The 27360-nt window shown below is 42.4% G+C and overlaps 1 protein-coding gene across 18 annotated transcripts in view; it reads right to left on the minus strand.

The window, feature by feature from the left end:
- Positions 1-1304: 1304 nt before the first annotated feature.
- The window catches only part of CAMTA1 (calmodulin binding transcription activator 1), an 829301-nt gene continuing 803245 nt past the window's right edge, over positions 1305-27360 (minus strand). For 9 of the 18 annotated variants that reach the window (XM_064494103.1, XM_064494102.1, XM_064494104.1 and 6 more), the window contains 7 exons: positions 22919-23106; positions 21679-21925; positions 20764-20835; positions 19097-19117; positions 17495-17688; positions 16449-16523; positions 1305-4572 (listed from right to left, as the gene is read on the minus strand). In XM_064494103.1, the coding sequence (XP_064350173.1) occupies positions 4509-4572; positions 16449-16523; positions 17495-17688; positions 19097-19117; positions 20764-20835; positions 21679-21925; positions 22919-23106 (861 nt within the window). In that variant the 3' untranslated portion in view covers positions 1305-4508. Of the gene's footprint in view, positions 4573-13747; positions 13779-16448; positions 16524-17494; positions 17689-19096; positions 19118-20763; positions 20836-21678; positions 21926-22918; positions 23107-27360 lie in introns of all 18 variants that reach the window. The other 9 variants (XM_064494108.1, XM_064494106.1, XM_064494098.1 and 6 more) reach the window with 5 other exon arrangements.

The following is a 27360-nucleotide window of genomic DNA, read 5'->3' on the forward strand; positions in this document are numbered from 1 at the left end:
TGCAGGTAAATGAGGGTGGGGGCGTTTTACGTTATTCTGGGCCCGTGGATCGTTTCTCTGGTTCTGACAATATTGGAGACAGCCCATGGGTTAACGTGCCACATTAACCCAGTGGTCCTGGAGACACCACATTTTATAAAGAAACTTGCTAAAATAAGGGGGGATGTTCGTTTGGGATATTTGTCACAGGCAGTGATGGGGTTAGGGTCCCTCTCTTCGTGTATTCGTGACCCAAATATTTGTTATTGCACAGACCATACTGGAACTGTACTTTATATGTTCCTGTATTTCCGGGCCCTAGCACAGAGCGGGTCCTCAACTTTTGATTTCGGGTTGAGGCCGAGGCACAAATCTGAATGAGTGAGTTACTCTGCGAGGTATTTGATGCTGAAAGTATTCCTACCAACAAAGGCAACTCCAACAAAAGACAAAATACCACAGAACTTCAGCAGGTCAACTGGCAGATTAGATGAGAAATGAAAAAAAATGAACACCAAACTGTCTTTTCCAGCTCTAAGTAGAATAATTTGAAAAGGGAAGTGTTAGTGTATGTTAGAATAGACAAGAGGGTGTCACAGAGGAGATGGGATTTGAGTTGAGTAAAATAGCTAAAAAGAGAACTTTCTAGGCATGGGAGGTGCAAACATCATGAACAAAGAAACAGTAGAAATGGACATGGTTTGCACAGACCAACCAGAAGGCGCAGGTTGGGGCATGGTGAAAATAAAACTGAATAAAGAGTGAAGATAAACAAGAAAGGAAAATGTCGTTTAAATGCAGGAGGCACTAGAAACCACTGAGGCCTCATGGACTTGGGAGATCTATCACGGAAAACTTGGTTAGCAGCAGTGCTGGGATGGATCAGATGGAAGAGGGCCCACCAGGGAGACAAGATGAGGCTCTGCAGTGGAAGGGAATGAGGCTGATGCCCGAGTTCTCAGAAAGGAAGGCTGCCAGTAGTAGCCAGCTGAAAAATGCCTTTTAAAAAATTGCAGAGGATTTCAACTGAAAAGGTAGATTTAGATCGGTGTCTTTATCTTTCCAATAACTGCACTTAGATGATTGATAGATTGAGAGGCGCCTGAGAAGGTAACTGACAAGCAAGTGTTCTAGGAACAGTGGCTCTACTATGAAATGTTGTTCTTTCCTGGACAGATCTGAAACTATATAACGATTGATGTCAAAACACTGTATCTGGATAGGAGGAAGTATCTGAAATGAGCTCACAGGGTTTGAAACATGCTGATCACCGTGGGATTTCAATATTAGCTAAAGTTAAAGCAAAACACACATAGTATGGGGAAATTTTCTTCATTTTTAATTTACAGCAGAAAGAATATAAAGCATTCAGAAAACATTTTCCATATTTTAAGGGCAATTCAAAACATTTTGCATGGTTTCCAGCAGCTGAGTTCTTCAACAGATCCATTGATTCAATGATGCTTTACATGCACAATTACAAAAATAAAACTTACAAAAAAGAAGACATCTAGACTAGTTTTACATGCAAGTCTCAGGGACCCCCCATTGGGCGCCAACTACTGTGTGGAACTGCCATAAGCGACCGTGCAGCCAGAGAGGGGTTCGAATTATTGTCTTTATTTCATTCACACAGTACAGCTGATTTCAAATGGGTAACAAGAATAGCAATTAAATCTTCAGGAGACAGAATAAGATTAGCTATTAATTTTATAATGAAATCCTACTCCTGGCACTTGGGAATTCAGATTATCCAAGAAAGCTGCGCTTACCTATCATCTTATATTCAAAAGGAAGATTCACAACCAAGAAAAAGCGGTCAGAAATGTTTCGTCCGTACCCCCCCACCCCAGGATTCACAGTTGTACTGGTAGGTTACACCCATAGGTTTTGAACCTACTTCCTATTCCCTCTGTAAGAACGTTCCTTCCTCTACATCAGTCTTTATCTTCCAGATTTTCTAACTTCCTCAGCTAATAATGTAGCATGTGAAACATAAAAAATACAAATTTAAAAAAAAAAGTGAAGGTTAAAGCAAATCCACTGAGGTCATTTACTCTTATCAAGAGATCGGTTATTTGTACCACAAGAGATGGAACAAAAATATCTAAATTCGGTATTAATATAGGATACTCTGAAAGAGCTGGCTTTCACATTCTCTTCCCGTTTATGAATGCAATTGCGTGTGTGTGTAAATTACTCAGTGTCCTCCTCTAGGTCAAACTGTGTAAAGTAATAGGTATCTGGGGGACGGCAACAGCTGCAACGTAAACCCACACATTTAAAAACAAAATTGAGTCAGGTCCGTTTACAAATGTACAGGTGGCTACTAGTTGTGGGGCTGCCATTGTTGTCGAAGCTGATCACAAGCAGTAAGACATATACTGTACAGTAATTCGAGGTTGGCAGTGAAAGGACGTAATTAAAAAACAAGTACGATTATAGAAAAGGCACCAAGAGCCCCGACCCCGGTTGTTACCACAATCTCTCTGTATCTGCCTTCCTTCAAAGACGCCAGTTTAAAAGCTTTGTGAGTATTTTTAGGCTTCACAACAAGCCTTGAGTTTTAACTTACAGTTGGCAGCCAGAACCAAGGGAAAAGAAAAAAAAAATTATCTCAGCTTTACACCAACTGATCCTGAAACATCACCTGGGAATTTTAAACTGGCATCAGCAAATGCAAACTTTATTCTCTCAATTTAACATTAGTAGTTTTTTAATTGTTTAAAAGCATCAGATTTCTTTGGCTCCTCATTATGTGGAAATAGTAAGACTATGACATCCCTACAAGACCAGTTTGCATCCTTTATAATTTTTAGTTATTTTTCTGTGGAATTTTTATTACATGTTCTGATTTCCAGCAGGAGATATGAAAACGTGAGACATGGTTCTGCTTTGCATACTATTTCTTTTGTCAGGTTTTGATTGTTCTAAGTGATCTTTGTTGGCGTGAGTGGATGGTGTTAAGCTATTATACGGATTCACCTTATGATTATCTGTTTAGCAAAAGTAACTTAATTTTCTTTATCAGCATTCACATTACTTGGCACCATTGGCAAAAAAATTTTTTTAAATAAAATAAAATAAACTCCTGGTAGCCAAAATTAAATGTAAACATATCCTTTTTTTTTTTAAGTAATGTTACTCTGCCTTTTTTTTCCTAAGTCTTAATACAGTAGCTCTTTTTTTTTTTTGCTGTTTAGTCATGCTTTAGCAAAATGTTCTTCTAAAGAACATTTAAAATAAAGTACTCTTATAGTGAAATAAAGTTTTTTTTGTTTCATTTTACAGACCATAGCCACGAATGCTTTGCTGTTGTTCATTTCTTTTTTTCTTGAATCATGCACATCTTTGTTTTACTATATACAATATATACAAACAATACATCCACATTTTTCTCGCTCATTCAGACAAAACTATACAAATAATTTTATCTCGCCATGTTATTGACCTTTGTGAATAAAATATTTAGCAATTAATATAATCCCTTTCAAATATTTTCTCACTTTCCATTTCTACCTTCTATATATACACAGAAACTGCTCAGTTTGGGTGATATAGCCAAAAATATGGAATTTACTGGCCAGAACGCAGCACCACACTGATCTTTTAGGTGGCAAGTGTCCAGGCAAGGTTTATGATTCCTTAGAATGACTACAGTTTCCAAGGTTACTAAAAAAGCTACATGCTTTACCAATTCTCTAAGTAATTCTCATTGCACATGAAAGTAAGGCCAAAAAATTAAAGTGCTGAACATGAGAAAAGGGACAAGATGATTACTATCCTCGCAGGTGCTTGGGAGGTGGTGGGGACAAGAAAATAAATTTAAACTCTGTACGCCGTTCCTCATCATTTCCCATGCATTACCCGTTTACCACGCACCCGCCCCTCTGCAAATTTCCACAAGGCATTGAAAACCTGCAGATTTTAAAAGTTGCATTAAGTGTGCTGTAGAGGTCGAAACAAAAACAAACAAACACATTAAGATAAAAGAAAAACAGTGAAGGAAATGAGAACACACGGACCCAATAAAGATTTGTATGATCTAAGCCCTCCACTGAGAATCAATCCCAAAGATTCAGCTTCTTGGAAATAACTGACAGGTGCAGGAACAGCATTCTCTTTGTCGCTAGTGCATCCGCACCTTTTCTTATCTATATTTTTGGTATAAATATTTGTACAGTTCCACACGATGTTTGAATACAGCCCTATATGAGAAGGAAGACGGCTTCTTCCTAAGAAGAGGAAGCCTCTTTCAAATCCTCGTGGTGTCTTGTTTTCCCATGATCCAACAGAAGATTGAGTTCCAAGATGTCTTGCTGATCAAATTAAAAGTTGTCCATGAAAGTGCAAATGCAATGACCAAAACATTCCTGTTAAAATCCTGCAGCTGATCTCCCCAAAACTGCAGAGGGATTATGTGTATGTGTGTGTGTGTGTGTGTGTGTGCATGTGCGTGCGTGTGTGTGTGTTGTTATTGTTGCATGTCTCTGCTAAAAACAGAAATGAAAACAGTCTGAAAAGCAGTGTCACATTGCTAAGGGGTGCTGCTGTATGTCTTCAAGTTCCTTGGCCTTTCTCAATTCTTTCACTCTGGAAGAAAAACAAAACAGAACACCAGGTGATAACTATATTACAGTGAAACTGTCACCAGACAAAGGGCAGGGCACTGCCATCCCCCCTGGAGGGAAAGACCAAGACAGAGGCCCTTCTGAGGACTGATGGCAAAGGAAACACCTGCAGAACCGCTGGGGAAAATATTTGAAGACAGAGACCCAAGCCTCCCTGAAACTGCTCTCCGTCGAGAGCTCTGAACACGAAGCAAAACCGAAGGTGACCGCCTGAAATCCAGTGCGGCAGTAACATGCTCATCTTAGAAAACGTTAACTGCTCAAGTAACTTTCTTTTTTAGCCTGGTGGACCGCCACTAATGCCCTGTAATTCCATATGATGCAAGTTAGGGAAACTGCACACACATTTATTTAGCTCTTGATACACCTAGGGAGTGAATTATTGCTTTGCTAATAGACTCAAGATGGGGATGAGCTATGTTGAATCTGCTCAGACAGTCTGCACAACTCTGATTTTGCTCATGTATCGTGCGGTCTTCTTGATTTTCCTAATTGCGTACTTTCCTCCCCATTCCACACTGTGGCTTTAAAAGATGCTCAGGTCATACCCCCAGTGCTCCCGGATAGACAGGAGCCGGGGTGCAATACCAAGAAGGTACTTTGTTCTCAGACTCAAACATGTTGTAGTAAAGAGATTTAAACGCAACTGTTACAGAGTCAGGGAAACTTCACATCAGCAAATTCTTTGTTAGTGATCACTTTCAGTCTGTGTTTTTTGTAAAAATCGGCCTTGGATTTTGAATGTCACCACTGGGTACCCGGGAAGAAGGTGCAAGCTATAAGAATATTTCTCTTTCTTGACAAATAATTCAGAGCTTGCCTAATGATCAGAATGATCAAATGCAAGTGTGACTTTAGGGTCTAACTTCTGAAGTCGTGTGTGGTGTGTAAGTCACAGTTTGGAAGTACCACATACCATGTGATAACATTCATTTACTAAAAGTGGCTGTGCGACAATGACGTTAGCCAACAGAAGTGGCAGTTTCTCAGGAGGCATATACTCTACCTCGAGAGCATGACAAAACAAAACAAAACAAAACAAAAAAAACTGACTTGTTTTCCTAACAAGGGCCTATACAGAGGGCAATAATCGCCAAATACAGTTTTCTGATTCTCTGAGAGCAGGGCCTCTCCTGTTACCTTAAGTTACACCAGTAAATTAAAATTTTATTTTAAAGCAAAAATGCTAGTCTACTTGCTAGATAACACTCAGGCAGAAAGAAAACATTTTGAAAAACCAGGAATAAGTCTTTGCCGTAGCACCTCAGCTGGCATTCAATGCAACGGCATATACGCTGTAATAGCAATTTAGGAAAGTTATATTTACCACCTCCGAGCAGAATCATTTCTGAGTATTCTGCAAAGTTGACACAATCTCTTCAAAGAGAAGATGCTCTCTTCCAGAAAAAAAAAAAAAGCTTTATCATTTTATCATCAACACTAAAAAAAATGGTCATGTTTGAAAACGTTCTTATTTGTCTGATTTATTTACTAAATATACCAAGCCCATCGTGATCAAATAGTGTTACCTTCGAAACTATTAGATCCTTCTTTCTGAACAGGTGCATTCAGAATACACTGCTATATTCATAACTAGATCTAGGTTATTATTTAAACTCTATAGTTAAGTATACTACGGACTATTAAATTGGGGGGGGTAATTTGGATCATATTACAGTACATAATTGTGCATCATTATAGATCTCTAGTTTTGGACATGCATACTTGATAAATAAATGGCTTTTTAAAAATTGAAACATGCTATATTCTGTGTTCAATTTTTAAACATGCAACGTCTATACTAACAGCCCTCTGGCTGGAAGAATGCAAGGCATGCACTGATGCCACCTTTACCTCTGGGCATGCAACGTATCTGTGCTTGTGCAGACCTAGGTGCTGAATTGCTGCAAAGTGTGCATGCTACGTCAGGTACGGCACTTGATTTCTGCCCTAGTACAGGCCTCATTCACAGATGTGCAACAGAGACTCCATCGCTGACGAGACTGCTAGACTCTGAGGAATTCTGAACTCAAAATCTGACACCGTAAACACAAAGATATCCATTCACGATTTTTCTAGAGTGAACAGGAATGCTTTTAAAAAAAAAATTAAGTTCATCATTGGGATGAAATAAAAAGGAGAAGGAATTACGAACCAGAAGTGTTTTATACGGTTTTGTACCAAAGAATCTGCAATCAGCTGGTCACAGTGAATATAACTTAAAGTTGTCTGGGTTTTTTTTTTGTTGTTGTTGTTGTTAAAATGGTCACATTTGTTCCTACAGTTTTTTGAAGTTTCTTTCTGAACTGATTAAAAAGTCAACTAAGTTTTCATAAGGTTTAAAGTTCCTGTGTAAATAATCTGCTGTAAAACTAGTGAGAGCCTCACACACCACGAGGAGAGATGCTTGTTCACATACAGAATGACCACGACTGTCTTCGCGGGGAAGAATGAGACATTCCAATACTCAGATACCTTTGCCAGGCCTTTCATAACTCCTGAACTCAAGAATTTAGCTCTTAGTCTAATGATGAAGTTTTCAGTCTCTTAACATTATAATACAGTTTTGATAAATACATAATATTGGAATGAATCAAATGGCACAGGCTGGCTTGCTTTCTTTCTTTCTTTTTACAGAAAGTTGTTAAAGGAGAAATTAGGGGGAAAAAGGAAGCGAACACATATTTCAATAGCTAGACAGGTGACTCAGGGTGTGTTACCTTACTTAGTCCTCACAAGATCACCATCATCTCCAATTTGTAAATGTGGACCTGAGATTCACAGGAATTGAGCAACCTACCACAAGTTATAGAGTTAATAAACAGCAGGGTGGGGATTTAAAGCCAGGTTTGTCTGACTTCACTACTCTCTGCTGCCTCTTCTGTCTGTCATCTCAAGACAACACCAACTGCAATTTTTTTAAACTCAATTCTTATTTTATTGGCTTTTCCCAAAGACCATAGAGAAAACATGTGTTTGGAAAGTGTTCATGGCATGAGATGAGTATGTTGTCGAAAACTGATGACCACGACTACATTTTCTCAGTTCTAAGATGTCATTCTTCATAAGACCCAATGTTGATTTTGCTACAATGTTTTGGAGAAAAAAAATACCTCCACATAAAATGTGCTTAATGATTTTTAGGACTGAAACAGATGTGAAACGTGTGAAAAGAGAGTGTCTGAGAATCAAGGCAACAGAAGACGTTTAGCCTCATTCTCCAATTTTCAGGCCATGTTGATGTTAACTTACCTCTCAAAGTTTGGATGGAACTGAGAGACTTTTACTGTCGGCTCTGCTAAAATCACACATGGAGTCGTGTGTTACTCGAGGGCAGAGTATTAGGATAAGATAGAGGTGCCTAATTTTTTATTTTGTTTTAAATCATGTCAACTGGATAAAATGTTTGATTGTTATACTGCCTCCAAAGAGAAAGAAAACAATTAATTATATTCATTGAAGTGAACTAGAATGACATCTGATACTAGAAATTTTGTTAATAAATTCTAAGAGGTAAACGTTTCAAACAGACACGGAAAGTTGTTGCTGCCTTGTCTCAGCCACTCAAGACATGGACGATCACTACAGGGCACAGGGTAACTAAAAACACCTCTGCCCTGAGAACCTGACACAACAAAAGTCTGCTATGATCTGCGGGTGATTTTCCTTGCTTATTTGTATTTCCAAAACGGACTACTACAAATGTGTGCTTCTTACATAATAATCATTTCTGCTTGTCATTCTTTTAAAAAGTTTATGTTTTTCTATTCATCTGTTACTGCTACTGTGTCTCACAAATGTGGTATTCACATGACATATACACACACTGACAAAAGGCAGTAGAGGAAAAAAAAATCTGTGTTATAGACCAAAGCCAAACTCAACTGACCGAACTCGTTTCAGTGATATTACCTGTATTGTCAGCATATATTTTCAGTATGAAAACTTGGTAAATGTAGAGCAGAATTTTCGAAATTGGAATTATCCTTGAAACTTCAGTACCTGTCACTCACCTTATCTACGGAACTTAGAATACGGATGTCCAATCAACTTTGTGACGTTATACACATACTCAGCTAAGGGTTACTGAGGTTTTGGTTCTCCTAAGGAATTGTAAGTATCAGACTCGTTTAGGGCTAAGACTGACTCTAAAAATGTCCAGGTTATCTATAAATAAGTCCCACAGTAATTACACTTCCTCTTGAATTTCATCACCCAGAAGACAGGCGTAGCCGTTCTCCTTGAGATTATAAAGACCATTAATACAAGATAGGAACTAGAGCCTCCGTGGGTACCAGGCGAGGGCCACCGTGAGGAAAGCTGCAAGGACCGTGTTTCTGAACCTCGCATCAGTACCCTGGAGACTGACACCCGTGTTACTGGCTTGGAGTTACGGGAATTGGAATAGTAAGACTTTGACCTGTGACCATCCAACTGTTGACATTAAAGATAATCCCAGGATTTCCGCCCCCTAAGCATTCTAGGCTGAAAACAATCACCACTCTGGGGTACCACTGCAGTCTTAACCAAAACCCAAAACAAAAAACATGTTGCATCAGAATGTACTGAAGTGATGTAATAAGCAACAGCACTGAAAGCCAGCAAAAGCCCACGGGGTTTATTTCCGTCAGACGTCCCATGATAACTTATGAATACATGAAGGAGGCCTGCTTCCGAAACTTGTAGCAAACAATGGCTCCATGGGAAAAGCATTAGGCAAAGCTGCTTCATTACATCTACTCAGTAATGCTCAGCCAGAGAAATGTGTCATGAGTCAGTGGATTTCAGCAGGTATAGTCTCGCGATGCTGGACGTCAGAAATGTACAGGGCAGCCAGACGCGGCTTTCTGATTAGTTACCTGTTGCTCTGAGAGCTGCAACAGCTCGTGGGGGGATTTAGGAAAAGAGAGGTCTTGCCATTTTCCAGAAATCTCATTTGGGTTGCAAAACAAAAAAGACAGAGAGGCCCAATAAGAATGACACAGAGCATGTTGTCTGCAATTTAACACACACCACTGTGTTCCAAAAATATTCATTTCCTAAAAGAGGCAAGTAAGACAGAGTTACTTTGGAGATTTAAATCACATCCACGATGACGCACCCCACATTCATTCCTCACTCCTCACTGAGCATACGGGGCCACTTGGAAACTAGACCTCAGGTCAGCTAAAGAAGTGTGACGTCCCGGTGGCTGACAGTGCACGGTTACTCCTCCCAGTTAAACAGGGCACTTGCAGGCATTGTTAGAGAACTGTCCCTCAGGTGGAAGCACACAGAACGATGCAGAAAGTCTAACTGTGACTTGCAGACTTTGCTAGTGACCCCCTGAAGATATTTTGCAGGGCTGCTCCCAAGAATCAGCGCTGTCATTGCTACTTACCAGATAACCGGCAGCACCTGACCAAGGTTAAGTGTTTGGAAACCCAGTTGTCAAATACAGACAAAATTCGTTGTTTAAAAATCTGTGACCAAAAAGTGTTTTCTTCCTCCCATCAGGGCTCTTTTATCTCGGTTGGATGGCTTCACCCACCTCTATAGAACAGGGGTAACTAGGCCAGCAATTTACAAGAAGTAGATAATTTCCGGGGCAGAATTCCCACTGTTTACAATACCTGCAGTGACTGTTACAGGTTATAAAGCCCTCTCGCAAAAATCTGAGCTCATTAGGGTAAGAAGGAATTTGTCTAAGGCATTAGTCTCCATATCTTGAGGATAAATTTGTTAGGTAATTACTGACCATCTGAGGCATCTTGGTTTTCTGCTGTAAGACTGAACTAATGTCCTGTTCGCGATACTCAAAATCCAACTGGAAAGTAGTATTTCCAGCCCGTGCACTTGAAAAGTTTCTTTAACCTTAGAAACCCTTCAGTCATTTGCTAAAGTAGTGTAACACCTACATGATCTAAGAAAAACGGTCTCTCTCTGTGTACAATGTTTTAAATAGGCAGTTATTGTGTCCAAGACAAAACAAATCCCTCGGACAGCATTAGGAATCGGATAACTGTTTTGAGTTACTGGATAAATTAGAGGCTAAGTCTGGAGGCAAGAGTGAGTGAAAATCAGCTGGACTCAGCGAAGATTACTTGGTGCCTTTTCTTAACCTTTCCCCAAGTGAAGACTAAAAATCTGAAGACACAATTGTTATTTTCTGATTGCTGTGCTGCTGGAATTGGCCTACTGTGTCCTGATTCTGATGACAGACACCATCTACCTAAATAACCCTCTGCTTCTTTAACCTAGGAGTTGGGGTCAAATTGTGTTTTCCACACACTGTACCATAAAACTTAATTCTTTGAGTTTTCAAATATCTTTGGAAGTGTAAACCTTAAATATCTTAAATATGGTACACTTTATACACTAATAAAATAAGTATGTTATCATCTTTGACATAAATTCCAGGGATGTAAACCCTCCTCAGAAGATGCTCTGCCTCCCAAGAGTCACTTCAACTTGGGGACTATTAGTGGGAGTGCCACCGTGACTTCCCCGATGGACGAAGAGGAAGAGAGATCTTCCTGGGAATTAGACAAGACACAGATAAACTATTCTTCAATTCATATGTTAGAGAAATATGATCATCCTGGAAGGAACCTGAAAGCTGCTCAGTTCCTATCTTTCAAACTCCCTAAGACTGAGAGGCATAAGAGATGTTATGAAATTCCAACCATGAGAAGTTTCAGGAACTCATAGCAGAATGCAGCAGGCACTCAAGAAACTAAGCTAGGGACTCTGATTGGCACTGAAAAGCACTTTTAGAAAATGTACTCCTGGAAATGATCATTAACATACCAGAAGCTGACAAGCTTGAAAAGTGCATAAGCAACCACTTTTACTAAAATGTTGGTTCCTTGCAGCAGACTATATAAATTGCATATAACATGCCAAGACACTACAACTTAAGATTAAACTGAATACTGAGGCATGCATCTGTTCTCTTGGAGGCTTCTGTTTTTAATGGGAAAAAAAAAATCTACGTATGCAGAGAGTGAGAGGGAATAGGGAGTCCCCACTTCCCTCTTTTTCTATTTATAGTTCTCTTTTTCTCTTGCATTTCAAACGCAGACATCTCTGAGCCAGCTCTACCACATGGGACCTGAAATATTTCAGTTGTAAACAACTGCCTAATTCTAGAGAGGTCTAACTAGTTAAATTTACAAAGGAGTGTAGCCGCATTATTATTTTTTTAAGCAAATCTCTCCTTCAGTGACTACTCAGTTTTAAATCGGTGAGACTTTAAATCTTTAGAGGGATAAGGTCTTGATTTAGGAAGAACTTAGAAAAACTCAGTTCTCCTATCACACTAGGTTGACAAACTACGGCCCATGGACCAAACCTAGCATGATGCATTTCTGTGTAAATAAAGTTTTATTAGAACACAGCCGCAATCATTCGTTCACGGATTGCCTCTGGCTATTTTCAAGCTAGGATGGCAGAACTAAGTACGGTGGTCCCCTCTTATCCGTGGTTTTGCTTTCCAGGATTTCGGCTACCCACAATGAACTGAGGTCTGAAAATATTAACTGAAAAATTCCAGAAATAAACAATTCATAAGTTTTACAAAGTGTGCTATTCTGAATAGCATGATGAAATCTCGCCCTGTCCCACTCTGCCCTGCCCTGGAGGTTTCATCTTTGTCCAGCGCAGCATCCACGCTGTGTGTGCTACCTGTCTATCTATATAGGAGAAAATCTGGTATATACGTATATATAGGGTTCATTACAATCCACAGTTTCAGGCACCCACTGGGGGTCTCGGAACGTATCCCCCGTGGAGACAGGAGAACTTGCAACAGAGACCGCATGTCCCACAAAGCCTAAGACACTTAGGATCTGGCCTTTTAAGAAAACGTGTGTGGACCCTTGGCTTAAAATAGAGTGAATAAATATTAACATCAACATAAACGTAGTTAGGATGGGAGATAACACCTCCAGGGACATTAGAAGTTCTAGATTTTGTCAAGTATGGTCCTTCCCCAGCAATCCTGCAAATGGCTAGATCTGGTATGAGTGTAAGGTTAGGGACGGAGGTTGGTGGGCGTACTGATACAGGCAGCTGCCATGCTGTATCGTGAATGCAGCTTCCCTTAAGACTACCTATAGGACAGAAGTTGTCCAGTTCACCTAAATTCAAGTCTGATTTTGATGAATTCTATTCCTGGCCTAAAAAAAAAACAAACCAATTTTCTGCTACTAAATCCTTTATTATATATTAAATATTTTATTATATATCCAATCCTGTATTACATATTACATCTTTTATTATATATTAAATCCTTTATTATATATTATGTATTTTATAACTTAAGATATGTGATCGTTGTGTCTGCATAGTTACAAATCAGCATCATATTCTAAAATCTCACAAACATTAACAGTGTCCATGGAACACCCATTCATTACCATTTCTTTAAAATACAAACTACTGGGAACATCCACTCTTAACTGCGAAATAGCATATACAGATTTAAGACACTCTGCACCACAATTTCCTTATCCGGCCCTGTCATTCAGTGCTGGAGGTCAGGCTTGCCCACTATTTGAAAATGAATGTCCTGGGTTGGTTCTGAAAGGGCAGCTCTGGGTACTGACTTACCTCAAAGCACTGGGGGGAAGGGAGATTTAGAAAATGAAACCACATAATTCTATGCAAGAGATACGTTAATAAAAAAAAAAAAGTCGGCAGCACCCAGTGAGCCTTCTTGCTTTAGAAGTTTCTACACCGCAACCGTTGAGAGACTTTCGGGTGGCAAATTATTTCCATTGCAAATAACCCCTTGCTTCGTGTTTTGTTTTAGTGCAGCCTCGTTTAGATTTAAAGTTGCACCACCAGCATTTTTTTTTTTTAACGCCAAAGGCGTCTCCCACCAAGTTCTAAGCACGCCCTGTGGCCGTGTCAAAGGGCCTCCCTTTCACTTTCTCATGCACTAACAGGTCTGCTGTTGAACGTGACTGTTTTCACCTCTCGTATAAAGTAGCAGTGTTAGTAATTCGGGTTAGTTTTTATTTTCTCTCATTTCATTCAAAATGGATGTGAAACTTACTGGCACACCTAGACTGCAGCCCCATGCAAGCAAGCAAAAAGCAAAATATTGAAAACGGAAGATAAAGATAAACTGGCTAGCAGGCAGCTAAACTCACCCTTTTGTACAGCCTATGGTCCACCAGGGGGCTTTAGACAGTAAAACAACACCAAAGAGCTATTAGCATGTGAGGGTCACGACAGAAATCTTATAAATAGCTTTATTTCAACCAAAAAGAAAAAGATCAAGTGGTTTCTTTTCTTTTCTTTGGAAAGAAAGGGAGGGTGGTGGTAGGGATGTGAAATGAGCAGGTAGAAAACTCACCAGCTTACTTTTAAGCTGGGGTCACATGACTCAGCAAAATCCTTAAGAAATGGGACCCTTCGTATTGATTCCTGAAGCCACTACCTACCTACCTTTTCTGAGAGGGTGTCCTGTGAGGTTTTCTATTTTTCTCTCTGCTTCTGAGGGACAATACAAATGGCAGTTTCTCTTAAAAGGATATTCAACAACCCAGGATGGCAACGGGGTTACCCTCGTCCTAGGGGAAATGAGTTCACACTTCCAGGATAGCCTGTTTCTTAACTGAACATACAGGAGCGGAAGTGAGCAGGGATCTCACGCGGTCGGCAGACAAAGGGTATTAAAGTCTGCCTGCATGGTTTTCTAACATCCGGGACATAAAAGGGCAAACACGGAAAAAAGCCAATAGGGGTGGTTGTTTAATCCCAAGTAACAAGCAGAACTTCAGACTCCATCATCTGACGCTCTCTTCCTAGCGAACCTCCTGGTTAGCCTTCTGAGGTTAATGCTCGTGAAAATGTAGACCTAAGGAAGGCACAGTCTTCATGAAATTCTTCTGCACCAGTTTACGACGGGACAATTCTAAAAGCACGAGTGAGATGATTCCTTTGTTCAGCTTCCTGGGGGAGCAGCATTCTATGCATCTATTTTTTGTTGAAATATCTTACCCTCTCAATTAATCCAGTGTCAGCAGGGTAGGGCTTTGGCCTCACCGCGCCCCCCCCCCAAAAGGAAATGAGCATAGGAACTGATACAGGTTTGCTCATAATCCCCAAGGTATCAGGATCTATACATGTGTTCAGAGTTTGAGAATAAGACCAGAAGAACCAAGGAAAATTTCACTTGTGAACATTCTGGTTTGTTCGAAGCGGCCTAAGAACAGTAACGGTAGGCAATTTCCTTGAGAATAAATCTGTTGGTAAGTGTTAACGACAGCTCAGCCGTGCTGGGCAGGGTCCTCCTGGGGTTTACATTTTGCACGTGGGAGAGGAAAAGGGGGAAGGGGTGTGAGCCCATGTGAGGATGTGCGGAAAAGGGCCCAGGTAAGTCCTGGATCTTTTGGTCAAAATGGGGAAAAATCAACTACTCTCTTGGGTCGCAGGTCCCCTAATGCTAAGTCAAAGGTGTGACTGCATAAGAATAGAGACTGACTTTGGTAAGGGTGGAGGCTTAATTTCTTTAGGTCACAGCCATGCCCCACATTTTGGTGTGCATTCCCTAACAAGACTTCCTATTTCAGAGTGTTGGTATTGAAATCTTGTTGGTTAACTAATCATGGGGAGAGCTCTGATCCCTGCGCGGTGGAGAGCAAATGAGTTTCTGAGAAATACGGTAAGGGGTACATTCTAGCTAGAGAACACCGTATATATATACGGAAGGTTCCTTTCAAAGCTTTTATCTCTGTGCCCAAGTGGCTCTGTCCACGTTCTCTTCCACTGTCATGTAAATGAATTATTTTGTTAATTTAAGTAAAAGCACACACAAGTAGCCAGCTAAAGCCTATTGAGTCAAAACACTTTCAAAGTTAGCAAGCAGGCAATTTGAGGAAGAAGAAAAACTAAAGCGAAACCTCTGGGGAATCCAACTGAATCTGGACCCTCGGGCTTCAATTGGGCACAATTAAACATAAGACGTTAGAGAGCTTGCTTTTAAGTTCGGCTCTGTAAACTGCACATCTCCTGCTGCACAGGAAACCAACAAAACCACATGGAAAGTCATCTAAACACAGCTCAGATGGCCACTGTCACAAAGGTCAGGCTGGAATATTAACCCAAATAAAGAAAACCAAACGCTGCTCACCAGCCCCCCAAATCTAAGTAGAGGACCTCATCTTCACAAAGACATCTCAAACGTTGAGAAAACAAAGAGAAACTCCTCTGGATTAGCTCCAGGGAAGACGCGGGGGTCACTGGAGCCCACTTCTGGCTCCCAATGCCCCTACAATCGCAGAGTCCCTTCCTTCCCTGCACAGTTTCCACCCGATTCTCTCTCCTGGTCCTCACCGCAGACCAGCAGCAACGGGTCCTCTGACAGGGTGTGCTGGCTAGCGCGTGGCCAGCAGAGGGCGTCAGCTACTTAGTGGAAAACTTGGGCGGGCTGAGCGGTTTTCTGTCCTTTCCTTTGGAATAGTAACTTGTTTCTCTTCTGTTTGGACACACAGTAGCACAGTGATGGTGCAGAGTGAGGAATATATTGCAATGTGGCATGTCAATAACAGGTTAAAGAAAAATCTGGGATTAAGAGCTAGTCCAACTAAACTGTCTTTGCACCTGAATTGAAACAAATTCACTGGCCTGAGTCCCCATGATTCAACACATGTACAGTGTAGTCTGGGACAGGCACCAGGACTGTCACAGTCCCTAGTTAAAGAGTTCTGTGAGGCTAGTGTCCTTGGGGACGCTTACCCTGATTATTTGCGGGGGGTTAGCTTCACCTAGGAACTCAGGAGTGGTTAAGGAGACGAGGGTGGTTTTCTTACTCTGGATGAGTAAAGTGTAGAGAGAGGGTTAATGTACCTGTGGCGACAGCGGCGTAGAAACCTCATTATTTTTCGAGCAGCCTGGTCCTGCTTTTTGGTTAGCAAACTGCTCCTGGAAAAGCAGGAATATGAATTATTGTCACAAGAAGGGCGCTGTGAAGCTTAATGCGCACAGTTCAGCCAGCAAAGCCAACGGCAAAAGCGTACGCGTCTCATGGTACTGAGTCCAGGTGTCGCGGGGGGACAGGGAAGGACAGGGCACGTAAGCAGTTTCACCTTGCCTGAAGGGCGACAACATAAAGACCGAAAATAACACGTCCCGGAACTGTTCTTCCACGTCTTTTTTTTTTTTTAAGAATTTATTTCTTAAATTTATTTTTTCCTTTTTAAAAAAATTTGATGCAGAGGTGCTTCCTTTTTTATAACTTATTTTTTTTTAATCTTGAGGGTAATTAGGTTCATTTGTTTATTTACTTTTCTATTTAATGGAGGGACTGGGGGTCGAAGCCAGGGCCTCCTGCATGCTAGGCGTGCACTCTGCCACTGAGCCACGCCCTCCCCCGGCTGCCACTAAGCTCATTTTGCTGAAAAAGGCACTCTGGCACTAGACAGGCTTTCTCAGTTTTGAAGTCGATTCGCCTAGGTCTGCTGCTCAATCTGGGCTGTTGTTTGCTACATGTCTTTTGTCAGTGTGTTTTACTGTGTGAAAAGTTTTTATGACACTCCCCAGAATGGAACTGGCTGGTTTCTGCTTCCTCTTTCGGGGTCTTGTGTGTTGTGATTTCAATGACTCCATGAGAGTGCCACATTTTTTAGCAGAAACTGTGGTCCTGCCAAATTCTGATACAAGTTGAAACTGGGTGGTGACAGCCAAATAATTGGGTGGGGGGGGGGTACAGGCAGGAGCAAGGAGACAAATGCTGGCAGCGAGTGCAGGTGCGACCACACGAAGCCCGACGTCTAGAGTGGTCTGGGAAGATGGTAGCTCCCAAGCGCTCCAGTCCCTGTGCAGACCCCCTGCCGGCACAGGGCAACTTCTTCAGCGAAGCTGGGGCTCTCGGGACCACCAGTGTCCCAACCCACCTGAGTTTCTGCTGGACGATGACAGCCGTCCGGCGCGCCTGCCGTCTCTTGCCGCACTTTTTATAACTCCGGTAGTACTTCTGGATCAGCACAGCAGCCCGCCGGCTCTGCTGAAACTTCTTTTGTTCATAGTAACTTCGGAATTTGCTCTGGATAAGGATGGCGGCCTGTGTCATCTTTTTATAAAGTGCGTACTGCAGGGGAGACAGGAAGAGGCAAGACAGTAACAACGGAGCCCCGGGGCCGGCGCGAGCCCTGAGCCTACGGGCCGGGAGGGGAAGGAGGCAAACCGCTTTTTCCCTTTATGTCATTTTCTCAGCATCTGTTCACCTACCTTTCCAGAATGCAAAAGGTTACTTTAAGGGTCCCCTTCAAACAAAGTATTGCTTTCAATGTGATTTCCCCTCCCCATCAAAAAAAAAAAAAAAATCAAACTCTTTTGCCCTTCTTGAAGAAAAGATTTTAAAAACCATCAAGGGAGGCACTTAAGACTCTAAAAAAAAGTGCTTAGGAAGTAAGATTTTAAATGTTTAAGATTCATATTTCCTATCCAATTTGGAAACATTCTGAATCAACCTTTTCCACGCCTCCCAGTCCCTGCCAAACACAAGTCTACTCTGCAGTCAGCATCTGATTTCTAACTTTCCTTCCACGTGACACATTTCTGAGTTGCAAGGTCCCAAATACAAGGCTTATCGTGAAACGCTGACACCTTTAAGCTGCTTTAACCTGCAGAAGATTAACACTCATCAGACTGACACAAGGGTGAAGCCATGAAACTTGGGAAGCAGTCACAGAGCCAGGACCGCTGGCAGGCGGGACCGGCACCCCCGCCCAGCCGGCAGCAGAGCTGGGAGGTGAGGTGTGAGGCGGCGGGGGGGGTCTGGGCAGGATGCGTTCTCTTCCCTATCAGTCTCCAGGCACAAAAAAATGCAGCGCTCTCCAGATTTTTAAAAATGCTAGGTCCAGATTGCTCATGAAATAGAATATGACTCTGGGGACAAGATGTCACAATGAAGCACTTGGCTTACAAGAAGGGAACTTACCATCACGGGGACAAGTATTCCTCAGAGCCCTGGACCTAAGCGTCCCTCTGCTTCTACAAAGCAGAGTGAGGGAAGGGAACTGACTTCTCGGAAGGTTCAAGACACAGGGCCATTTGCAAGAATCCTCTTTAATCTTATCTGCCTCGCTTAACGTTTTCATCTGTCCCAGTCTTCTAAGACAAGCACGCTGCATCCTTCAGTGCTTCTGTGGTTATTATTACATCAGTCTGTGCCCTCCGTACATTCAGAACCTACTGGGCCACAGCGAAGCGTATTGGGAAAAAGGTAAATTTATTTAGTGGCTCCCAGGTTCACGGTAATTGTCCTGGATGGGTTGTTTAGGCTGACCAATGACTGTTACTGCCAAAACCCACTCCAACGGCATAACCACACGGTCCCCAGAGGAGAGATGTGCTGTGGTTAGGTGGCCTGGCGAGGGGGGTATGCCTACTGAATGACCGTGCCATCTTAATGGCCCCTTCTTGCAGCTGGCGATGGGTGTGAAGTTTGTGACTCTGGTGGAATGGTTTGTGAGAGGACTTGGGTGCACCATTACCTTCAAGGCTATCCATGTCAGCTTGGGGGAGAAACAGAAAATACAAGATTAATGTTAGATTGCTGAATACAACGAAGCGAAAAGCCAGAACCAGAACCAATAAAACTCCCAACCAAAAAAAACCAAAAACCAAAAACCAAAAACCAAAAACCAAAAGGAAAAAAAAGGCAACCTGGCTATCTTCATGCCTTCCATCTTCCAAAATACTTGTCTTATATTTGTCAGTACTTAAAAAAAAAAAAAAAAAGCCTTCCATCTTCCTGGTTGTAGGCAACACTTCTTTGGGAGGGGGTTTAAAGAAAAAACAACAAAAAATCAAACTCACATTTTGGAATAAATACCTGTTATAACCACAGACTTGAAACTTTGATTCTGAGCATTGCCGTGCTCACAAGAAGCCTGCTCTCCAAACAGAGGCTGGGATGGTTCCCTGCCATGGGGCTACAGGGATCATGGTGTCAGCGTTTACACAGTAAACCTTCATTTTCTGGGATCATGAACTCAACTGGCTACAAGCTGAAGGCACCCTACCAACCCCCGCCACCCTCATCAGTAGGGCTTAATCCTAGAGAAACTTGAGAAAATGGCAACCCGTATCAGAAATCAAAGTGAGTCCTAGCTCAGATCAACAGGGCAGAACCCCGAATTTCTAAGTGGCTATTATACATCTCAGCATTTATTATTCCTTTAGTAAAAACTTAAGACCTACTGAAAGTACCACCTAATAAAAGGTTCGAGAATCTACTGACAGGTTATCATAGGATCGTACGAATCAGTCAAAACTCAGATCCACAATTTTTAACATTTGCCAACCACACCACCGGGGTGGTTAGAAAAGGTCTGGTGTGTACTGACTCTCTCTGAGCCTCAGCTTCTTCGTCTGTAAAATGGAACTGGAACTGTTCACTTCAAATATCTGCTAAGGAGGAATGAGATGGTAAGCCTAGAAGATGCAGGACATGCCAGGTGCTCCCCAACAGTTCCCTGTCCTGCCTGATGGAAGCCATGCAACCCTCTGGTCATCTGGGAAACAGTAACACCGCGTGGAAGAGTTCTCAGGTACTCCCCCCCACCCTCCCACTTGAAGCTCTTAACTAAGGAGAGCAAAACACTTTAAGATGCTCTGGGCTTCTCTAGAGTTTCGAAGATTTTCACAATTCTTCATTTTAAATTGGAGAAGAAGCTGAAAGGAAAAATGGCTGCTGACTGTGTAACTTATGTACCTCGAGGGCAAAGACGCCAGCCGGCCCTGTCACCGCATCAGTCTCTCCGATCACCGTAGCTAACCCCCTAGACGTTCTTTCATTGCTATTGAGTTTGCAGGTGAAACTGCTGGCACATCAATCCTCACTCCAAACACAAGTAAGTTCCTCTGTGCCAGACCGAGAGGCTGGGGATGCCACACAGAGGCCAACATTGTGCACAAACATTATTTTGTGGCGTATGTTTAGTTGCAGATGGCATTGTTTTGTTTCGTTTTGCTTCCCTCCTGCTCGGGAACACTTCCCTCCGGTTTTTAATCAAGGCGACTCCAAGCCAGTCTTTGAATCAGGTGTGGGGTGCTGTGCTCTTTGCCCAAACCCCGCCCGGGAATTCTCGGCAGTGGGGCCTGTCTGGATGCTGTGTGAATGAGGCGCGTTCCCATGGCGACCCAGAACGTGGCTCACCTGTTTATATTTTCTGTAGCAACGCTGAATGACAGCCGCAGCCACCTCCTGCTGTTCCCGCAAGGGTCGGCCCTGAATGGGCAAGCGAGCAAAGAAAAGGAAAAGCAATCCAGTGTAAGAAAGGTCGCTTTCCTAAGACTTAAATGAAATCACTGCTCGTTTCATTAACTTTCTCAGAACTGAGCCCTGACGTTTATCAAAACACAGTGATAGCTAATATCAGGATAAACCAAGAAAAGTGAATCTACAGAATCAGTCTCTGACTATTCTTGCTTCTAAACAGAACCATCACATTTGGATGTTAGGAGACCTAAAAAATCTTCATTTTCAAAGAATTTAAAGAATTAGGTATTGTACTATTTGTCCCTATAAATTGCCACTCTCCACTGTCTTTCCTGGGAAACCTCAAGTCCTCTACTTGCGGATCAATGATTTACAGCTTTTAACACTCTTCAGGGAGGTCAAGACTCCTCAGAGAAAGTGTGCAAGGCCGTGGAGCCTCTCCCACCAAAGACACACATACAGACGTTTTACTATAAAATTTTAGGAGTTCATGGGCTGCCTACAGTCAGTCCCCAGGCCTCCAGCTAGAAACCCTTGCTCCAGGTCCCCAGTCCCTTGCAGCAGAAGTGTCAACATACTTCATGTTAACTAAACAGTAAATACCCATCGTTATCACCAACAGTAGGTTCCGATGGTGACGACCAGTGCACTGCTTGTTTTATTTCACTAAAGCTTCTGACAGTTCTTAATCATTTCATGTGACACAATTAACCATTTCAAATTAAAATGCTATCAACTCAGAGAAAAAAAAAAAAAAAGAAGAAAGAAATGGCGTATGTCTTTAGCCAGAATGACTCCGGCTTTTCCCGGATCGTACGCACGTCACGACCTCAGGGCTCTGCTCAACTGTACCTTGTATTTCCGGAAAGCTGTCTGAACAAGCCTGGCAGCTTCATAGAGCTCTCTCTGTTCGTGATCGGACAGGGTGAGCTGAGCAAATTCATTCTCTACTTTCTCGCTGGAGGACGCGCTCAGGAATTCAGACCAGTCTGCTGCGGAGGGAAGGCTGGGTTTCTCGAAAGCTATTTCACTGACTGGTGAGCCTACAGGGCTCAAGCTGGTATTAGAAGAAGGGGTGAGAGGCTCGTTATATGTACTTCTGAAACAAGAGGAGACACAGGGAGAGAGACTGGTGATCGATTCGCATGATCCACCACACACTGATCAATGACACACGGCGGTATCCACCAGAAGCCACTGTGGACCATGAAGAATATGCCTTCACTCAGTCAGGTGAGGTGCCAAGCGGACTCCCTAGGTCCTCTGGTTTGGAACCTCATACTGAGCACAGTAATACGCTAAGTACTTGTGGATGAAAAACACTGCCAGCCATGTCAGTAAACAAAGGATGCTGTGGCCATAGAGTCATCAGTTGCTACGGGCACCATCCCCCGCCCAGACAGTGAGCAGAGGGAACTCAGGATGCAGATGAGCAGGCAGCCTGGCCCCTGGAGCCACCCCCAACTGTGCTCCCTGAGGGAACTCAGACGGGAAGGAACAGAATACCAGCTATAGGTGCACATCAAAGCAATGACTTCAGTGAGCCCAGACCTGTGTACTTTCTCTCATACCTAGAAAAGAGCTAGATCCCTTAACTTGAGACATCTGCTTTTCTTAAGTTAATAATAATCCTTTGATGTTCCCACCATCTGGTCTTTGTTGCAAAAATTCACATATCCTGGCTTCTACCTCGCCACTTTGGGACAGCCTCTTAGAGTGATCCGAGATGCTGCGTCCCGGGCTCGAGTCCCACGGAAATCCGCTGAATAAAACATTGCTCTCGACTTTTAGGCCATGCATTTTATTCCAGTTGACATACTAAACCCATGAAATACACGATCCTCCCTTCAATTGAATCTGAGGGAAAACATTCTGATAGGTTATCTCACACGCTCTGATATGGGGAGAAAAATCACAGAGAGGTGAGGACACAGGAGGACCTGGAGGTTGGCTGTGGAACTCGTGCTAATGCTTCCTTCTTTCCGGGATAAGGTCTTCCATTGTACAGAACTCCTCAGATCCAATGAGCCTCCCGTGCCTCCAGGGAAATCCAGGGACTTACCCTGGGTGGTGGCCCACAGACTTCACTGACCTGATCTGGGCAGCATTTGGCAGGTGGTCTACGTCAGCTAGGTAACCGGCCAGCCAGCTCATTGTGCTGCTGATGGTGGCAGCATCTGTCCTTTCCAAAGCTGGGGACTCCATGGGCACAAAATTCTCCTGCTTGATTCGGTCAGGGGTGGCTTCGATGATGTGTTCTGCCAAGGTCATCATGTTCACCTGGAACCCGGAGTTCCCAGAACACTCAGGTTAGAGTGGAACCTCGGAAAGTTATCACTTCCACACCTCCGCCCCTACCACCAACCTTAGAAAAAAAGAAAGTAGAGAGGGTGGGCTGACACCTCAATCCCGCGCACTACAGTATCGTAAGGTTTTACGCCATCACCTGAAGATGCGAAGATCCCAGGCCTGATTATCTCCAAGCCATAGTTCGGTCCCAAACCTTAAGTCTTTGAGAATGTCTGGTTTGTGCCTACTTTCCACTCTCAGCTAGGATCAACCAATTAATGGTACAAGGACTGGACAGTTCCACTGTATGGTGTCTTACTAATGCAGTGACACTGCTGGTTACCCCCACCCCATTTTGCCTTGCCTAGAGAACCCCAGTTTTGTAGAGAGCAGCAATGAGCCAAACCCCTGGGGCAGCCCATGACTGATAGAAGCCAACTGTCACAATCCTCTTCTTGGTGTCTCACCTTCCCGTGTACTGAGCGGAGGATCTGTGACCCACTTCTGGACAATGAGACTATACAGAAGTCTGCTGAGAGGGCCGGGGGCAAGGCTTTTGCTTTCCTGATGAAAGGTATCAATGCACCTGGCCCTTTCTCCTCTTGTTCCTGCTTTGACCACAGACAAGCTCAAGAAACCACATTACGACCATAAAGCAACCAACACAAAGAGGAAAGCCAAAGTAATAGAAAATGCAGGAAAAATCTCGGTCCCTGATGGCATTACTGAGCAACTGGCCTTTTGGACTTCTACAAGAGAAATGAATCATGTTCTCATTAAACCACTGTCGCTAGATTGAGGATACTTGCACCCAAATTATGCTCCTAATGGATACATTTAGGAATCCTCAAAACTAGTCTAGGGTAGATATATTTCGTCAGAATCAGAGGTATGATCCTATTCTTAAAATTCTTCTTGCACGTCTCTTGAAAATAGAAGTTGAAATACAGCTATTTATGTTTTTAAGTGAATTGAAAACGTTCTGAAAGGATCTATTCAAAAATGACAAAATGCTTATCTTACAATAAACATGAACCTCAAAAACATTATGCGAAGTGAAAGAAGCCAGACAGAGAATATGACAGTTTATGATTCCATTTATGTAAAATTTCTAGCAAAAGCAAAACTCTGGGGGAGAGAAATCAGATCAGTCACTGGTTGCCTAGGGCTGGGATGGGAACAGAGACTGAGTGGAAACGGGCACAGGGAACTTTTGAGGAGTGACGGAAGTGTTCTAAATTGGACTGTGATGATGGCACAGCTGGATAAATTAACAAAAGTTCATTGCACTGAACACTTAAAACGAGTGAATTGATGTATGTAAATTACATCTCAGTAAAACTGTTAAAAACCCCTATCTTGGGTAATTTTCTAAATTTTCAACAAAGAACAAGAATTATTATTGTAATAGGAATGAAAATGAAAACATTTAGGGGAAAGAAATCACAATTTTTTTATTGTGATAGCTACAGAAAGCAACGAAATTTAAATGACTTTTGGATATTTATTCATTTACTTCATGGAGGTTCTGGGGATGGAACCCAGGTCCTCGTGCATGCTAAGCACACGCTCTGCCACTGAGCTACACTGACCCACACCACCCCCTCGGTTTTTTATTTAAATGATGCTGGGTTTTTATTCAAATTCTCTTTGAGTCCTAGTATATGGGCAGTTTTCATAAATGTGCTTGGATATCTAAAAAGAATACAGACATGGATGTTTCCTATGAGTATTCATACATCTGCATAGTTATATACAAGTATAGCATATATTAAATGCATATACTAAGTCAAACTTTCTAACTGTACTGTCAGTTTGCCCATATCCTTCTCATATCCACTTCAGCTGACAGATTCTTAGATAGCTGTTGTTACTTTCACACTATGATCATGGTTATGGTTCCACATTTCTTTGTATTTACTTGCTATACTATTTAGAAGCTATGTTGTTAGGTGCACAGTGGTTCATTACAATCATGTCTTCTTGATAAATTTTATGCACACACACACACACACACACACACAATTTGCTTTAAACTGTACTTTTTATCTCTTTTCTTTTTATATTCATTTGTCCAATCTACCCTTACCCATGACTTCCTTTTCATTTCATTTTAATTTTGCCTTTTACAAGCAGTAAATGGTATATTTTGCTTCCTTTGCTACCCAATCTGAGAGTCTTTCCATAGAATTACCAGTTACCAAAGTGCACATGAGTCGTGTTTGAAAATATTTCTATAATGTTATGTCACTGCGTATTATTTCTGCTGTTGCTTTTTCCTTTGTTACCATTCCTGAACTGTTCCCACGTGGGCCAAGTTTTCTCTTTCCCCTTCAAAGGACTTAGAAATTCTGTAGTCTGTTTTTATGCTACCTACTGACATTTCTAACAAGCATATTTCTCCTCTACCTATCCATCAATATCACGATTGGAACAAACTGATTTTCCCTGAACAGAAGGGCTGCTTTAGTACACCTTTACCTTCAATCCACTACCTTCCTGAGTTTGTTAAAACAATTGAGAATCTTAGTTCTACGTTATTTTGAAACATTATTCCTCTTCTGTTTAAAGAACTGCTGAACATGCAACCACACTATCAATAACTACACAGAGATATCAGTATTACTGGTGTGGCTGTTCATTCCTCCATGGACTCTGCCTTTCCATTTCCTGAACTCTTTCATTAATTTTAACTGTTATTTTCTCATTTGGCTAAAATATTTCTTTAGACTGCTGCTTTTTCCATATGTATGTGCTCTTTATTTACCAAAATATTTATTTTCCAAAGGCTCAGTGAAAATATAAAGTAGATTTTTTTTCAGGTTATTTTAGTATTTCCTGCATCAACTCCAAGTAAGGTCCAGCTGTTCTAAAGCTGTGCTACCCAATGGGTATTTAAACTTAAATAAAATTAGAAATTCAGTTCCTGAGTGACACCAGATACATTTCCAGTGCTCAGTACCACATGTGGCCACCAGCTACCATGCTGGGCAGTGCAGACACACAACATTTCCATCACCGCAGAAAGTTCTAGTGGACAGCACTGTTCTAGATGTTCAACTTGGTTCCCCTCTTTTGAGCTGATTTTCATAGTCTGGTGCTTTATTATTACACGTTTATACTTATAAATATTATTCCAGATGGCTTAGTATTCGTATCTAGTATGGGTTCCATCGGAAATTGCTTAAAACAGGGTTTCGCAAACTATGGAGGGCCAAATCCAGCCAGTGACCTGCTTGTGTAAATCAAGTGTTACTGGCACCCATCCGTTTAATACTGTCTAAGGCTGCTTTTGTGCTTGAAAGGCAGACTGAACAGTCACGATGATGCCCCCAAAGCCTAAAATACTTACTATTTGGCCCTTTACAGGAAAAATTTGCCAACCTCTCATCTCAAATATTGTTTGATTTCCCGGGCAGGCCTCCCCACAACTGCAGAGGTCGGTAGATCAGTGGTGGAGTCCCCCACCGCCCACAAGGCGGGAAGCACACTGGTAAGCAGGCATGGTTCTCACGCTGCACTAGGAGGCGAGGGGGCTGCTAGGAAGGGTACCCTGGAGCGCAACGGACAGGAGTGCTTTTGCAATTAGACCTCTCCCTAGGAAGGCCGTCTGGGACACGAGAGCGCCATCCTTTCTACAGGCCTACTCAATTGCTTGCGGGAGTTTTATCCTTTTATATTTGTTTTGGGTTCTATCAGTGGGAAGGTGGAGAGAGAGGCAGTCAAACACGTGTTCTGAGGATGCTCACCTGGTCCTTCCCATGGAGTCCACTGTAACTAATGGAATGTGCTGGTTTAATAGCCTAACCTCGTTTACTTCAGTACGCATTCTCCTGATCTATAACAAGTTCATTGCGCTAAAACGATCCTGAATTTTCTAGATTTAAGAGCAGTCACGTATCACCTTTAGGAATATCTCACTGCACCTCATGAGAGCCTCACACCCTTTACAATGACCTGGTGACAGTTGCGCTGATCAAATCACTTAGGTCGTTCGAAGCCTACCCGCAGGCCTCCTGTTCTCACTGTTATCCGCCTGTGACTCTATCATTGCCAGTACTGCAAACAGGGCGCTCAGTCCCCCTGGATGCAAGGAGGAGGCAGCAGTCTCCCTAGCGGTTCTGAGGAGCTGGTACAAGACAGAAGGCTCTGCTGAGACCTGGGTCCCTGGGGCTCAGGCCTGTCCCCAGGGCCGGATTTATGAATGCAAGCGTGGCCCAAGGAAAGAGGACAGCCTGACACCCT

The sequence above is a fragment of the Camelus dromedarius genome, chromosome 14 (genome assembly GCF_036321535.1).
Source record: "Camelus dromedarius isolate mCamDro1 chromosome 14, mCamDro1.pat, whole genome shotgun sequence".
In the NCBI taxonomy this organism is placed as follows: domain Eukaryota; kingdom Metazoa; phylum Chordata; class Mammalia; order Artiodactyla; family Camelidae; genus Camelus; species Camelus dromedarius.